Source organism: Cricetulus griseus, chromosome 5, assembly GCF_003668045.3.
Source record: "Cricetulus griseus strain 17A/GY chromosome 5, alternate assembly CriGri-PICRH-1.0, whole genome shotgun sequence".
Taxonomy (NCBI): domain Eukaryota; kingdom Metazoa; phylum Chordata; class Mammalia; order Rodentia; family Cricetidae; genus Cricetulus; species Cricetulus griseus.
In genome coordinates this window covers 177,034,836-177,052,293 of record NC_048598.1, presented here as the reverse complement: position 1 = coordinate 177,052,293, position 17,458 = coordinate 177,034,836, and the positions used below count along the sequence as shown (strand labels likewise).

The window sequence follows — 17,458 nt, the reverse complement described above, 5'->3', positions numbered from 1 at the left end:
AGCATCCCATGTTGATGACACAATTTAGTATGCAGAAAACGGTCACGAAGTCAGCAGATGAGTCACAGAAAGTTCCTGCTCCAACTTTTAGGATTCCCACAAGAAGACCATGCATACTACACATCTGGCACATACAAGCAGAGACCCTAGGTCAGACCCATTCACATGCTTGGTGGTCAGTAAAGTCTTTTGTGTGAGAATTGTCTAATTATTTTATGCAGCAAGTAGTGCTATGAACTTTCCTCTTATCAGTCCTTTCATAGTGTCGCAGTGTTTGGATGTGTTGTGCCTTCATTGTTATTGAATGCTTGACGTCTCTCATTTCTTTCTCTATTTCTTCCTTGACCCAGGAGTCAGTCAGGAGGAATTGGTTTAGTTACCATGAGTTTGTAGGCTTTCTGTTTTTCGGTAGTTGTTGATGTCCAACTTGAATCCATGGTAGATCCCAGGGAGTTATTTTAATTTTCTTGTTGCCATGGAGACTTGCTTGTGATGGAGGCTGTGGACAGATGCAAAGGGGAAACAGCAGGGAGGTCCCCGCCTTTGTCTGGAGTTTATTCACTTTGCTATCCACACATAACCGGGCTGACTGAGTGACACCTGTCAGAGACATGAATGGTCACCAAAGGACTCAAAGCAGAAATGATTCCAAATCAGCAGCTCCCTTCATTTAGTTGCTCTAAATGAAGTCATTTCCCTGCAGATGGCACAGAAACAGAAAAGTCATAGTCCATGAGAACTCTTAGCCATAACATTGTTTCTGTAATTAATTAATCACTTAAACAATTACATCACAACTCCCCTTTCTAATCCAGGGGTGACTATTCCAAGGGTCCTCCTCTTGAGATTGATCCCACTACCACCAGGAAAGTCCTGCATCCTCAGAAAATTGGAGAGATGGGAATACATTAAAACCATGGCACTGGAGACCAGGTAGCACACTCCTTTCCTTCCTGTGGTAATCACACACAAGGAACCTATATATAGTTTGATGAAAACTAATGGCACAAATGCAAAGGATGTTAACTAACACAGCTCATACACAAACATATGCCATATATGTAAAAGCATTTTGTATGTGTTTAGTATATCACAAGGAATACCCTCTGTACTGTTAATTGTTTATTTAACACACACACACACACACACACACATATATATATATATATATATATATATATATATATATACATATATATATATACATATATATATACATATAATATATATATCATGTATAGTATAATGAGGATAGAAATTGTGTCTTGTGCATGTTGAACTTTCCCACCATGCTGTCTCCAGCCCAGTTTCAAAGCTATAATTTAATGTAATTTTTAAACTTCTATGAACTTAATGTATACTATCTGGTAAGATAAGCGGTGAAGAGTTCATGTATAAAAAGAAAAAAATAAGTTAAAGATGTTGAATCTTTTTATAAACAAATCATGAAAAATATTTCAATGATATCATCGTCCTCACTGGTTCATTTTCTCTCAGAAATTTGCACCATTACCTGCTGCCTCTAAGGCTCTCACACATCAGAGAATAATATATATCAGGAAGATATGCAAATACAGCCTCCCTCTTCTCATAAAACCAGCCTGGCCTCACCTCGCAGGTCAGGCAGAGGACTCTAGCCCTGTCTTTCCACTCAGTGAGCAGCACTGAAAACACGACAATCAACATGGGTTTGGGGCTGCACTGGGTTTTCTTTGTTGCTCTTTTAAAAGGTAGATAACACGGGATACTGAGTGTGTGAGCAGACATGAGTGAGAGAGATGGTAGACTTTGTGACAGTTTCTTCATCAGGTTCCTCTCTGTTTGCAGGTGTCCACTGTGAGGTGCAGCTGGTTGAGTCTGGTGGAGGATTGGTGAAGCCTGCAGGGTCACTGAAACTCTCCTGTGTGGCCTCTGGATTCACATTCAGTAACTATTTCATGAACTGGGTTCGCCAGGCTCCAGGGAAGGGACTGGAGTGGGTTGCTCACATAGAAACTAAAAGTTATAATTATGCAACCTATTACGTGGATTCGGTGAAAGGCAGATTCACCATCTCCAGAGATGATTCCCAAAGCATGATCTACCTGCAAATGAACAACCTGAGAACTGAGGACATGGCCACTTATTACTGTACAAGATACACAGTGAGGAGTCTCCAGTGTGAGCCCAGACAAAAATCTCCCTGCCGGGTTCCCATGACCAGCAGGGGGCGCTCAGCACACATAAAGCCCAGGTTCAGACATAATAGATTATTTAGTCCTGTTTTATCAGTGTGTCCTCTCCATCTGCTGGTTTTCTTGGGGATCCTTTCATAATTATAAACTCAGGAATTGATCAGTGCCTCTAAAAATTATGACTTCTGCTTCGACGAACATTCTTAAAAAAAAAAAAAAATATGTCACACAGTCCTCCCTGAAGAAAATGCAGAAAGTGTCTATGAGGGAAGAGTGATTCCCTGTGGTCACCCGGGAGCTGCTGGGGAAGCTCAGGAACCTCAGGTGGACTTTTCCCTCAGACTGAAGTTACGGCCGACCCTCAGCTGGAACAGTCTCAATAATTCTGAGGGAGCCAAGTGGAAGGGGAGCCAGGCTCAGTCACACTAAGCACCTTGAATTGTCCAACCCCCCTCTCCTCTTCTGGAGGGCTGTACACATGAGAGTAAGAGGAGAAAGAATTTAATTTAATTAAAATATTTCCATTACTGCATTCATCACGGCATCTTCTGCCCTGTGTTGAATTAATAATTCTAGTTCTGACCACTGTGTACTTACTACCGAGCTCAGCTGCTCCTCTGGAGCTAAGGAATGGCTAACCCTGTGGTCTGGGCAGTGTCCTTCCTGTGTGCTTTTAATATGGGTTGATTGGGCATCCCTGTAGCTCTGTTTCCTTCTCAGGAACTTTGACTGAAAAGGAGGGTAAGGGCTATGAAGTGCTGTCTCCGGTTAGGATGGCTGTGTGTATGACAGAAACAGCCCTCTGGGAGAAAGACTGTATGATGGGGACAAACACTAATTTGCATCAAGTATCACCACCCTGTCATAGGGCTACTAGCACAAGTCTTAGTTTTCATATGAGCAGCAAGAGAGCCTTCCTGCCGGAATCTGTGCCATGGGTCAGGCACCTTGCTTAGAAACAGCTCTTCGATAAGGTAACTCCTCAGAGTTCAGCAATGTTCACCAGATAATGGCAGATAGAGAGGAGGTAATTGCACAGCAGAGGGAGGGAACCTCCATGTGGCTGAGCTTTTGGGAAAGGCAGCTGGTCCATGGGAGCCTGCAACCTTGATGAGGCAGCAAAGCCTTCCAACAGAGCCCAGTGGGAATCAGTAATGGACAGGAGTGAGCTGCTGCCCAGTACCAAGAATCTTGACAATTATGCAACCAAGAACTAGAGACAGCCACATCCTGAAGACAAGACTGCCAGGTCATCACTGTCACACACACTCCTTATAGAACAGAACCCTGGATGTGCATAACTGTAATTTTAATATATTAAGAATGACTATGAAGACACTGACTAGGAGCTTCTAATATCTCCTCATTGATCTCAAAGAGACACAAAACAAGCTTCCAAAGAGTGCAATCAGACATTCTGTGCGGTCTTTGTTGATGTTAGCTGAGCAGAGGCCCCTGAGAAGAGATGCTCACCTTTCGTATGCTATGTGTTTGGGCAGATCAGATGGGACATGTATTCTGGCACTTGGGACTCTCAGAATACTGAGTGTTACACAGCTTGGATGGAGCTCTGGAGCCAAGGAACAGCACAGGTCATAGTAAGCATAGCCGCTTACAGCCCTGCTCCAGGGAAGGCTTCCCCGGTGTATCAGCTCTGCTCAGGCAGGAGAGGGCTTCCCCAGCGAAGTTGTTACAGTTCAGCTCTGCTCCCCGTGAGCAACTGTATGGTGAATTAAAATTCTGCTGTACTTATGTGTTGGTGCCTAGCCCAACTGACATCAGAGACGCTTCATCCACTAACTTATGGAACCAGATGCAGACCCAATGAGCACCCAACACAAGAGGGGGAGAAAGAAATGTTGAAGCCAGAGGGGTCAAGGACACAACCTGAAAACTCACAGAATCAACTAACTGGGATCATAGGGTCTCACAGAGCCTGAACAGGCAACCAGGGAGCCTGAAAGGAAATGACCAAGGCTCTCTGTATATATGTGACAGCTGTGTACCTTGGTCCTCTTGTTGGTCTCCTCACAGTAGGAACAGGGGCGGTCTCCATCTCCTTTGTGGGCTTTGGGGACTCTCCTTGCCTTGCTGTGTCTCCTTTCCGTGCCAAAAATTATGGGTGGTGAATAATCTAACAGAAATTTGATATGCCACATTTTATTGATACTCATGGGGGAATGGAAAATATATTGAGTCCCAGTTGAAACTGACTTGACTTTTACCTCCTTCTTCATGTGAATATATTTTTCTCAAGTTGTTAACTGGTCTGCGAGTACTACAGTGTTGCCTCCTCTTTCTCTTGACTCCTGTATCAGAGTGTCGCAGGAATCCATGCATGGATATATGAGGGATTACATCTGAGCTCAAGATTAATTGTGCTTCTCTGAGTTCAGGTGTTCTTCCCCAGTTGTAGCCTGATGAAGGTTGCAAAGACCCATTTCTCTCCTCGAGTCTCTTTATTACTTGTGGGAACTGGTAGAACTGGGTCCACCATAGAGAAGCCTGGCATTGAGAGGGACATTGATGACCATACAGGCCCAACTTAAATCAATCTCTCAAAGAAGCATCAGCATCTCCTGTTAAACAAGAGCCATTTATCCCTGTACCTGAGCTCTGTGGGCACTGAGGTTGCAGAGATACATTGCTCAAGGGATCCAGTGCAACTTGACTGTAAGCAATGACAAACCAATCTGCAGGGGATACCAGCACCTGCAAGGGGCGCAATGGAGCCAAGAATCCTCAGGAGGGAGATGGGGTCGATGTGGACGGACTCTGTATCCTCTGTGGTTTCCTTTCTGGAGTCTACCAGCTGACCTGCACCTGCTGTTGTTGACATGTGATGTTTCCATGCTCACAGTCAAGAGTTTTTGTTAAACTTTTATGGGTGTATATTTTCTTGTTTATTTTATTCAGTTTTATTTACATTTGAAATTTTTTTTTACAAATATTCTGATCACTGATTCCCCTCCATCTACTCCTCCTAGATCTTTCATGTATCCTGTTCTACCCAACTCTACATCGTGTCTTTCTCTCTCAAAGATAAAACAAATAAACAAAAAAATTACGAAAGGAAATACCAAACAAAAATATTGACCAAAACAGTCAATATTCTTATGCACAAGCACACACAAAATACAAAAACACAACTTTGTAACCATGAAACACATGCAAAAGACCAATTAAATAAAATGCACAATGTTATAGGAAAAAATACATTTTTAAAAATACCTTTGAGTACATTTTCTTTTGTCAGAACCTGTGTAGTAGCTGAGTGGGTAAATGGGTCCACTGGCAAACTTAGCAACTTCATTTTGTTTGCTTGGACCCACATGATAGGATACAAGAACTGCATGCTATAAGTTGTCCTCTGAGGATCACACATACACCCTGGTGTGTGTCTCTCCTGTTCACACCATTAAAGACAATATAACAAATTTTAAAACTATTACATGGATGGAGAGAAACTCCTGAGGACCCACACTCAGCTGGGAATCTATTTGCATTAATGACCAATCAGGAAAATAATATTAGTTTTATTTGGAAGTTTTCTTGGGGTTTCTGGTGTACTAGTAAAAGACTCCACCTGTGTGTGTATAGATAGAACCTATTGGATTCATTGTGTTCTTTGTTAAAGGAACAAAACTTGTTATGAAGTGGTACCGAGACTTATTGGAAGGTCACAAGAGGAACTAGAGGGACATAGTGGGTAGAGATATGATCATACTCAGTTTTTCACACAGATTAAAATTTCAAATAATATAAGATATAAAATTTTAAAATAACTATTTTACATTGTTTTAGAATTTTCATACTCATGTATTTCATACAATGTATTTTCCCCCCATCATCTCTATCCTTCATTTTCTTTCCTCTCCTAATTTATGTGTATTCTACTAGACAAGTTACCTTATACTGCATCATGCATTGGTATTCATAATTGTATGTAAGCACGCAATATCTAAAAACTACATTTGAGAGTCTCATTTAATATCTAGTCTTAATTAGTACATTTATCTCTACTTGCTTCCATTTTTTATCACTAAACTAAGTTCCACCTTCCTTGTAGATGAAAAACTTCTGTTGTGTTATTTATATGGCCATGTCTTCTTGATGAGTTTCTCTGTTGACAGATGCACAGTTTTTTTTTCCATAATTTAGTTACTGTGATGCTGCTGCAATAATCATTGTGGTGTAAATATTTCTGAAGTTTATTTCCTTTGGTTCATTTGGGGGAATTTCTTAGTAAATAATCTTTTGGAAAAGAAAATATTAATTGCATGTATCTGAAAGCAGGCTGTAAATTTCAAACTCAGCAGGTTTTTTAATTCTTCATCACTGTCATCATCATCATCATAGTCAACATCTGTAAATCAATGTGTTAACCTTGTCACACATTGGAGTCACTGTCTCAGTCCTGAAATCTATTGAGATCTTAGGTCCTGATGTTACTTCCTTAGCATCTGCAGAGAGCCCAGGGAAGAAGGATGCTGTACAAATGCTCAGAGAGGATTAGGACTTCAAACTCAAGATCCTGCTGCCTGACACAGGTTTCCTCTGTCTTCTTCTCCACCAGGAATAGGCCTTATCTAAGAACTACCCTGCTCATGAATATGTAAATCATGTGAGTCTATAGTGGTAAATACAGGGATGTCCACACCACCAACAACATATGAGCAGTGTCCTCTCCACAGTCACTGAGCACACAGGTCCTCACCATGGGATGGAACTGGATGATCATCTTCTCTGTGTCACTAACCACAGGTCAGGGGATTTCCAGTTCCAATGCTGAAGAAGCAACAGGGACTGAGGAGACAAAGATATCCACTCTGCCTTTTCTCCACAGGTGTCTACTCCCAGGTTGAGCTGCAGCAGTCTGGTCCTCAGCTGGTGAAGCCTGGCTTCTCAGTGAAATTGTCCTGCAAAGTTCTGGCATCACCTTCACAGACTACTATGTTTACTGGGTGAAGCAGAGGCCTGGACAGGGACTGGAGTGGGTTGGAGATATTGATCCTGGAAATGGTGATACTGACTACAATCAGAAGTTCCAATGCAAGGCCACAATAACTGCAGACACATCCTCCAGCACAGCTTACATGGAGCTCAGCAGCCTGACATCTGAGGACTCTGCAGTCTATTACTGTGCTATACACAGTCTTGCAACCACATCCTGAGTGTGTCAGAAACCCTGGAGGAACAGGGAGCTGCCCTGGGACTGACATACAGAGAAGATCAACCTGGGGACTTGTGCAGAAATAAGCAATCAGAGTTTCTCTGCTTGCTTCCTCTTCAAAGGCATTTATTACTCTTTTCAACTTTTCAAAGGACATCTAAGTACAAAGTGGTGTTGATTAGAATCCTCAAGAGTACACCATATCCTTAGGAAACCTTTGCCACTGACTGCCTGCACTGACACAGTTTTTCTTTTCTTTTTTTTTGCGGGGGTGGGGGGGTTTCGAGACAGGGTTTCTCTGTGTGTCTTTGGAGCCTTTCCTGGCACTACCTCTGTAGACAAGGCTGGCCTCGAACTCACAGAGATCTGCCTGCCTCTGCCTCCTGAGTGCTGTGATTAAAGGCGTGTGCCACCAATGTCCAGCTGACACAGTTTTTCTTTAATAAAACAATAAGTGTACAAAACTGTGATGATGGATTATGATGACAATTAAAGTGGGAAATTACCTATATGGAGTCAGGTAGAAATGTAAAGGTATTTGATAGGGAAAAGCCTTACTTACAGAGCGACCTAGCCAGATGGAACAGTGAAAACTGAAAGCGAAACCCAGGAAACTGAAACTCTATCTCTATGTCACCATGACCATGTCCTCGCAGGCCTGGCTACAGGTTCCCCTACAGACAATATATAGGAATTTTGAGTGATGAGAAGTTTTGGAGCAAGAGCTGAGAATACAGTATAACACAGTTGACCTGTCAATTCCAAATCACCAACAGAGTGCAAATAAAAACTCCTTCCATAGTCTTAAGTTTTCAGTGACCTCAAGGTATGTTGTTGACTCTGACCATGAGGCCCTGCACAAGTTCCCATACCTTAGAATGAAAGACGCATTTACATCAGAATGCACTGCCTTGTTAGTATGATTCCTATAAATTGGACACATGCATTATTAAATTATTTTCACATGTCACATTTATCAACTGGAGGCATGTGCATGCTATTGGAGGCAGGTTCTGAGATTATACCTTAGTCTCGGCTGCCACAGTTATTGCTTTTTCAGTCCAAGTACCCAGCTCTACAGTACCAAGTCTCTACAAAACATGGACATACATTGCTATGGTATCAACTCTACAGTCATTGAATACCAGCTCCTCATCCTCATGCTATGGAGTATTTGGTTTTCACTAGTGTGTGAGTAACAAGCATGGAGACCAAGGGTACTTAGTCATCTCAAGTATTGGATTCAGTGTGATGTCCCATATCTCATAACATTAGTTTGCATGTCCCTGTATTGTATACCCCCAGTAATGACAACTATTTCTGCCAGCTTCCTGGGTTCCGCTGCTGCTTAGGACCCCAAATAACACACAGATTCTTACATCAGTTACAATGCTGCTGTCCAATGACTAGGATTTCTTTTTTGCTCTCTCAGTCTTAATTATCAACCATAACTACTAATCTATATATTTTTATAAGGACTTATATTACCTAGGATGCTGGCCTTATGAGTCTGCTCTTCCTGAGATAACATCGTGACTCTCTTCTTTAAAATGTTTCCCAGAATCCTCCTTCTCTCCTAGTCCCACATAACTTGCTTCACTATTGGCCAACAGTGCATAATTTGTCAACCAATAAGACAAACATATATACAGAAGGACCTCCCCCATCACCCCCCATGACAAGTTCAAGTTCCATGTCCTTAACACAGGCGAAATATTTGCTTAATTCTTCATGGCAGACATTAATCCCCAGGCCAATTCTATGTTAGAGATTATGCAAATCCATGCTGAATTTAAAATACTTCTTGACACAGCAAAGATTGTATAAAGTATTCTCCTCTCTTCCTCCAACTGGGGTGCTGGGAATGACCAGAAGGCAGGAGATTCTTCCACTCCTGGCCCCCAACTCAGTGGAATTCTCTGATGTACCAGGAAGGCATCTGTTAGTGGCTGTAAAGACATGACTTTAAGACTTATCTGGTGTCTGCTGGGGGAGTCATTTTAAAGCCCAAACACCTCAGACTGCCAAGTCACCCACTGTGTACAGCCATGTGGGAACCAGTGTGGCTTTTCCACAGGAGGCTGGGAATAGATCTATCCCACCATTCAAAATTACCACTCTTGGCTATAAACCCAAAGGACTCTGCATCTTACTAGAGACACTTACTCAGCCATAATCATTGTTGTTCTAATCATAATAGACAGAATTAAAAACATTGTAGATGATGTCAGTAGAAAAACAGAAGAAGAAAATAAGGTGCAATGTTTATAAACCTTAGATGTACAATCCTGACATGGCTACAGGACATGTAGATACAATAGTTTCCAAAACGTTGAGGTATGAACCAACCAGTATATAGATTACATTTAAGGTCTACACCACGAGATGGAACCAATCCTGACAATATGGTGGCCAAGAACCAAAGATTAACAAATGATACTTAGAGAAAAAACAAGTATTTTGTTATCCTAAAGAACTAGCAATCAAATGACTCCAACGACATTCTGCAAATATCCATAGATCACCCATCATCAGAGAACTTCCTGCAATATTTGTAAATGCAGAGACTGCCTGGAGAATGTGCAGAGAGTGAGAGATCTTGGAACATTCAATGTGATGTCTCCTTCAAATCTGTCCCCACAGAGCTTAGGGAGCCTTGCAAAAGAGGATGCTCACAGATGATGAATTCCTGAGGGAATGGAGGACACCAAGGAGACAATGCTTTCCAGAAACAACAGGATTGATGCAGATGTGAGCTCACTGATGATGTCAGTTAGAAACGTGGCACCTGAGAGAAACACACCATGCCACAGGGTTCAGCATAGGGTTTTTTTAATTAAGGAAAGGGATCAGCATCTCAGACTGGCTCCCCCTGAGACCCATAATTTAAGTCCTCCATCAGAGTCAGCTCCTGATGAGAGAATGCAAATCTCTCCAGGCTCCACCCAAGCAGAGGTTGAAAAGGCAAAGCTGGGCCTGGACACTCACTGGTGTGCAGCCATGGCCCTGTTTGCCTCCTCATTCCTGCTGCTGATTGTGCCTGCATGTGAGTGCCATGGATTCCTACTCTATGAACTCCCATAATTCACTCTGAGCCAACCTTACCTTCTACTTTTTCTCCCACAGACGTCCTGTCCCAGGTTACCCTGAAGGAGTCTGGTCCTGGAGTGTTTCCTCCTTCCCAGGACCTCACTCTGACCTGCTCTTTCTCTGGGTTTTCACTAAGCACTTCTGGTGTGGGTGTGGGCTGGGTCCGACAACCCTCAGGGAAGGGTCTCGAGGGGCTTGCAATCATTTGGTGGGATGATGACAAAAGGTACAACCCTTCCCTGAAGAGCCGGCTCACAATCTCCAAGGACACCTCCAACAACCGGGTAACCCTCAAGATCACCAGTGTAGACACTGCAGATACTGCCACATACTACTGTGCTCGGAGAACACAATGACACAGCCTTGGCTGACAGCTGTACAATATTTCAGGCTGGTTCTCAGCTCTGTGTCTTCCTTCTGCAATTGATGGGGTTGGGAGTTGGCAGACTTTCCTGCTAGCCTCTGGGGTTTCGTCTTTACTCTGAGTTTCAGATCCCTGGCTTCCTGTTATACAGATGAGGCCGGCTTTAAAAATTATTCAGAAATGACAATCTTTCCATTGTGTTTTTAAAGAATAAGGGTTTCTGGTCACTGATCCAAGCAGATCAGGGTTGTTGTTCCACTCAGTCTTAGGCCTCAAATCCTCAGGACAGCAGATGCTGAATTATTGTAACATTCATGTTCAGTAAACTCCTAGATGTGGGGAAGACTGACATTTCTAGATAAACTTTCACAAAATGAGTCATTGGCCAAAGTGACTCCATGGAAACCACAAAATATCTCAAGCTATGACCTCAGGTAACTGGTTGCTCTCCACAAACTGATGGTAACATCCTGTTGGTGAAGACAACGCTTACATATATCACCTGACATGGAGAATATGAGTTGGAGCCTAAGTGCAGCCCCAGGCTTCTGACTACAGTTCATAGCAGTAGAGGGTACTTGGCCTGCCCTAGAGGAGAATCAGCCTAACAGATCACTGTGACCTACAATGGTGACCCACTGATGAGACTGAAATTAAAGCCCAGTCCGTGAATGTAGCCCATGCCTGAAAATGCTAGAATGTTCTAGAACTTTGACAAGATAGGCCATGGGCTTATGAGAAAATCACAGGATCTGCTAAAGCAGTGATTTTTAACCTGTGTGGCAACCAAGTTAGGGATTGAACAACTCTTTCCCAGAGTCCTAGGACTCTTTTACAGGGGTCTGTCTTGGATGTCAGATATTTTACATCATGACTCATAGTGGAAAATTATAATTAGGAAATAGCAATAAAATAATTTTAAGTTCAGTGTGATCACCACAACATGAGCACTGTATTAAAGGGCTACAGCAATTGGAAGTTTGAGGACAACCATGCTGAAGAAATACAACAATAAAGTCATTCTGAATGGCATGACCATTTCTGCACATTAATCTGTGCCTCACACAACTAACATTAGTGCAGTTTCTTCTTGGAACACATGGCAGGTATCATGGAGACTCTCAAATGGACAATGTATAGAGCATGGAGAATAGGTGTGCACTCAGTCATAAACATGTGATTTTAAGCAAACTTTCGACTAGACACTCAGGGACTGATAGACAGATTTTAAGACCCATATGTGATGAATGAGTCCAAGGATAGAGTCTCTTTCAGACACCATAGGGCCAGTGCACACATGAACTCACTAGGCTAGAAGTAATTATAGGGCTTGTATAGGTTCAAGCCACATGGGATTCCAATGCTAACTGGAGGAAATTGACATGGACACTCAATTCTAAACAAGAAACTATCTGCAACTGGTACTTACATGCAAAGGAAAAATAATGTACTTCAGTGGATTGCCACTGGCTGTATTAAATACATTTCACAGTAGGTAGGTCTTATGTCAAAGAAAATACAAAACAAGCACAATTGTGTTTTTGTATAGTCAGACATAACTTTATTCAGGAATTTTTTCTTGGTATTCTTTGGTTGTATATTTAAATTTCTGATTTTGTGTGTCGGGGGTTTGTGTTCGTTGTATGTGGGTGTGTCTGTCAGAAAGAGAGAAAGAGAGAGATAAAGACAATGAGAGAGAATTTTCTTGTCGTATTTTATTAGTAAGGAGAGGGTTATATAGGGATCTAGGAATAATTGGGGAATAGATAAATTAGGATCATAACATATTGCTTAAAAACTAATTTTTTACTAAAGAAAATTTAGAATTCCCTCTACAAAATCATGTGTTATTTATTATTTGATAAATCATGAAATTTTCGAAAGGCAGAATATTTTTTATGTATCTGGCATGTGCATGAACAAACTGTAATGTTATCAGTTTCTGGTCTGTTGCCTACTTCACTATTGAAAATTTCTGTTTCCTGCACTGACAGCAATGAGGTAGAAATATGTGGATATTTCTGTATATTTCACCGCTCAGTTGTTTTCTCAGAACATGGGCAGAGTCTCCGGAGATAAGTGCTCCCTTGCAGATTAGTCAAGCATAGACACAGCCAGACAGGTCTCTGTTACTTACAGGAAAGATGATATTTCAGTTTCCATCAGCATATTGATTGTTATCCTATGACATCATCAGCATTGTCATCTTCTGTCTTCTGTCCAGAATTGTCTCTGCTGCAATCCTGGTGTCATTCCCAGTTATTCCACATGACATCATCAAGAGAGGCTTCATGGCCCATGTCTGCTGCAATTCTGGTGTCATTTCAAGAGTAAATCTCTTAGATTTGAACAATCCCTAAAATTGGTCCATTTTTACTTTGCTAAGTAAAGCTGTCTCTCATTGCTCATTCTTGGGAACACAGACCTACTTCAATACTATGTTCAAAACTGTTTCAGCTTCTAGGAGTTACCCAGGTCCTCAGATGCATCATTATTTACTCCTTTGTATCAGTTTTCTCAATCTTCTGTGCAATTGTTGTGTGAGTCCTTTTCCTGCCCATGCTCCATTGTGAATAATCAGCTCTCTTTAGTTAGAATCAACAGCAGGTGCCCATTTCAGCCATGCTGGGAAGAAACATCCTGCACTCAAAAGCATGAACAATATGCAACATATATTGTACATGTGAGCTTGACTTCAACTCTTCTTTATAGCAATCCCTGAGTACATGAGGCAGTCAAAGCACTTACATAGAGAAATGGAATCCTGAGTACCATGAGACACTTATAACTTTTTAATGCAGGGGAAATGGTATGTGATTGAAGAGCATTTGCCTCATTCTCACACTGCTTACATCCAGACAAATCCATTTTTCTGTCAATATTTGAAAGATTTAAGGGTTATTATATAGGCCTACAAGTTATACAGGTCCATGCATGTGAACAAATACATAAGTCATACATATGGTGGCACTGGTTCCACTAACTCTTGGAGCTGCTAGTGGAATTTTCCCCTCCACAGCTCTCATTCACAGATATTACAGGAAGTACATCCAAGACTTTGAAAATCAATTGCCATGACTTTCCATGAATACGAGGATGCTGAGTGTGGGGAAGCTAGATCTAGAGAGACCACAGCCATCATTTCCACTCAGAAAGATCTAGGAAAAATGTGTGAACAGAAGGATCCTTTTTAAGTAAATCTACAGCCCACCCATGATAGAAATGCTGAAGTAGCAAACAGATTGCACCACAGTCCAAATTTCCCAGAATTCTGGTCACTCCTCAAATGTGAAAATACTTTCTGTAGTTGAGAACAGAACTGCATGAACCACATTTGTTCATATTCCAGGTCCTGTGAGATTTCTGTTCCAACTGAGCTGGAGGATTTGGGATATTGCTCTATAAAGCAATTCTGGATCCCAACATCACTTGTGCCGTCTCTGTTCACTCCCTTCATCACCAGTGGTCATTGCAAAAGCTTCATCTAACAGCCATAGAGAAAGGACTGTGGTTCATGGAGACACATTTTGTGGCCCAAGTCATTATCCATCCTTGAAATCTCTACTCAGCGTCTCCAGGCACATTACCAAGAAGATAAATAAGAGTCATAGTAAGAGGTCTGTGAGTGAGAACTCATACAATCCATTTCTGAGAACCAGCAGGGGGCGCTGTGGATCCATCAATCTCTAAGAAGTAAAGGGCAACAGAAACAGGTAATGATGTTGTGCATTGAGGAGATTTCAACAGACTCTGTGGGTTTCATTGCCAGTCTCAGTACATTCAGAGACCATGGTGTAGCTGACATCTGAGATCTCCATGATGCAACACTGGAGAAGTTCTTTGTTGAGTGAAATCCATAATGAGGAATCAATATCAGTAAAGGTTAAGTGTATTTGAGCTTCAGGACCCTGAGCAACAATTTGGGAAAAGTGTCGCAGGTGTTCCCAGCTGACATCAGAGGTGAGCACATTCCTGCTGGTCACTGGTGTGGAATGGACAGCAGCCTCCACAGCTCTGGTCCAGTGTCTCATGGGGCCAGGATGGTAAATGAAACTCTTCAGAATTCAAATAGGGTTGACCATGGGGAGTTTCAGGTGACCACTGAGCCCTTGAATTGTGGTTCACTTTAATGAACATAGATGTGGGGACTGGATTCTCACTGGGGTAGAAGAGCTCTGTCCACATAGGTTCTGGGATGAAAGATGGAGAAGGGGAAAAAGATAGAAATTAATGTGTGCTATATGCAAGGAAAACTCTTGTTCACCTTCATAATCATTGCACCTGACCTACACATATTTTAATCCTACCATTACATTAATTAAGGAGTTAAGCTAATAGTATCTATTTATATTCTCAAAGGTCCCAGAATTTTGTGAATTGAAAGAGGACGATGCCTCCATATTACTTAAGTAGGCATGCACTCTTGTCCATTGCAACCAACGCTAGCCATCAGCGTACCATGGACTGGAGTATGAAATGTAGCTCTAGACAGATGTTGTGAAATGTCAAGACAAAACCATGGATCTATGAACTGTTGATTATCCAGACTTTTTGTTTTATAATAGCTTCCTAATTTATGTTTTTCTTGCTCCACAGTCCCTGCTTTGATATTTGATTACTCACAGTATCCCTGCATTGATTTGTTGTGCCATATGGATTCTATATTCTCTACAGATATGTGATAACTTATGTTTCAGGATCCTTATTTCAATATGGTCTTAAAAAACTCATGTGATATCATTTATTAACTGTTTAACATACTGCTGTTTCACTTCTGTCCACTCCTCCAAATCCTGACCATTTTCCCCGGACTCCCCATCCACTCCTCCATTTCTTTTCAGTGGAGGGCGAGCCTCCCATGGATATCAACAAACATGGCGTGTCACATTGTTGACACAACTTAGCATGAGGAAAAGGGTTGCAAAGTCAGCACAAGAGTCACAGACAGCCCCTGCTCCCACTTTTAGGAGTCCCACATGAAGACATGCATATTACACATCTGGCACATATGTGCCGAGACCCTAGCTCAGTCCTCTGAATGCTCTGTGTGAGTCTTTACCACCCCGTGTTCCTTGATTCCTTGGCATTGGGGACGAATGTCACAGGAAGACAGTAGGCTCTGGGAAAGGAAGGAGGTGGGTTACCTTACAGTCCCCCTTAGGGAATTCTCTCAAGACCCAAGTGGATCTTTACTGTGAGAAACATCAGGCCTAGCTGATGGAGAGAGAAACGCAAGTCATTGAAGAAACAGAGAGCAGAAGGATGTGGAATGGAAGGAAAGAGCCCCACTGGGTGTTTTAGGGAGGTTACAGAGAGCCAGCACTACCTTTGTGATGGGGATGAGAGGGTCTCTATAGAATGTGGGCAAGGTCAGTCCTGGAGCAGCGAAATGGTCAATATGGGTCATCAAAATGTGTTATACCCATTGTTAAAGAAGAATCTCAGGTAGCATTCATATTTATGTAATAAACCTTTTGTTTTTGAGTTTCAATCTTCAAGTTTTGTGCAGGAAATGTTATACCACTTTGCTGTGGCCTCAACCACATGTTGTTAATTCAACTAAAGGTAGGCATTCATTGTTTACTGAACCTTATACAACAATTATTAAATGATTATATTTTGGTTTCTCTTATCTTCAATTCCTAATAATTAGTTTAATAATCCATGCAAAGTTAGCAGAAAAGTTTAAAAGTAGAGAGCACAATACAGGAAGACTGAATATATATGGCTATGTAAAACCATGAAGTCAAACTTAATAGTCTATTTTTTAATTTCTTCTATCTTCTCTTTTCTCTGTTGTCACACAGTTTCATATAGACCAAGCATAATAACTTCAGTATAAGATTCTCCTATGCCAAGCACTTGCTTATCGTGTAATGGTGGGGATGTACACGGAGCTTCAGGAATGCAAAACAATGCTCTAACAACTAAGCTACATGTCCGGGGCAATGATTGATACTTTGATATATACACCACTTGGTTCCTAATTTCATCTCAAACAGCTGCACCTTTATTTGCCCTCCCTAAGACTCCTGCCCATGAGCTGATAATATAGCAGGAAGACATGCAAATAATGTTCCCCACTCCCCATGAAAAGCAGCACTGACCCTACAGCTCTGACAGAGACACCCAGCTCTGGACTCCCAGGTCCTCACATTCTGTGGTCATCAGAGAACACTCAACGCTCAGCATGGAGATGATATTGAGCTGGGTTTTCCTTGTTGCTCTTTTGAAAGGTAATTCATACACAACAAAAGACACTGTGTGAATGGACTTGAGTGAGAGGGACAGTGGGCATTTGTGAGAGTTTACTGACAGGATTCTCTTTTCACAGGTGTCCAATGTGAGGTTCAGCTGGTGGAGTCTGGCGGAGGCTTGATGCAGCCTGGAAAGTCCCTGAAACTCTCCTGTGCAGCCTCTGGATTCACCTTCAGTGACTACTGGATGGATTGGGTTCGCCAGGTTCCTGGGAAGGGTCTGGAGTGGGTTGCACAAATTGGAAACAAGGGTTACAATTATGTAACATACTATGGGGAGTCTGTGAGTGGCAGATTTATCATCTCAAGAGATGACTCCAAAAGCAGCCTCTACCTGCAAATGAACAGCTTAAGAGCCGAGGACACCGCCATTTATTACTGTGCTAGAGACACACAGTGA

At 42.0% G+C, this 17,458-nt stretch overlaps 2 gene segments (V, D, J or C); both read left to right on the top strand.

Annotated features, from left to right (window-relative positions):
• Nucleotides 1-1,684: 1,684 nt before the first annotated feature.
• On the top strand, nt 1,685-7,348 carry LOC113836056. The segment is given in 3 exon segments: nt 1,685-1,730; nt 1,828-2,160; nt 7,122-7,348. Coding segments are annotated over 3 exon segments (606 nt in total).
• A 2,999-nt stretch (nt 7,349-10,347) lies between these two features.
• On the top strand, nt 10,348-17,458 carry LOC100754764. The segment is given in 3 exon segments: nt 10,348-10,393; nt 10,474-10,773; nt 17,136-17,458. Coding segments are annotated over 3 exon segments (669 nt in total).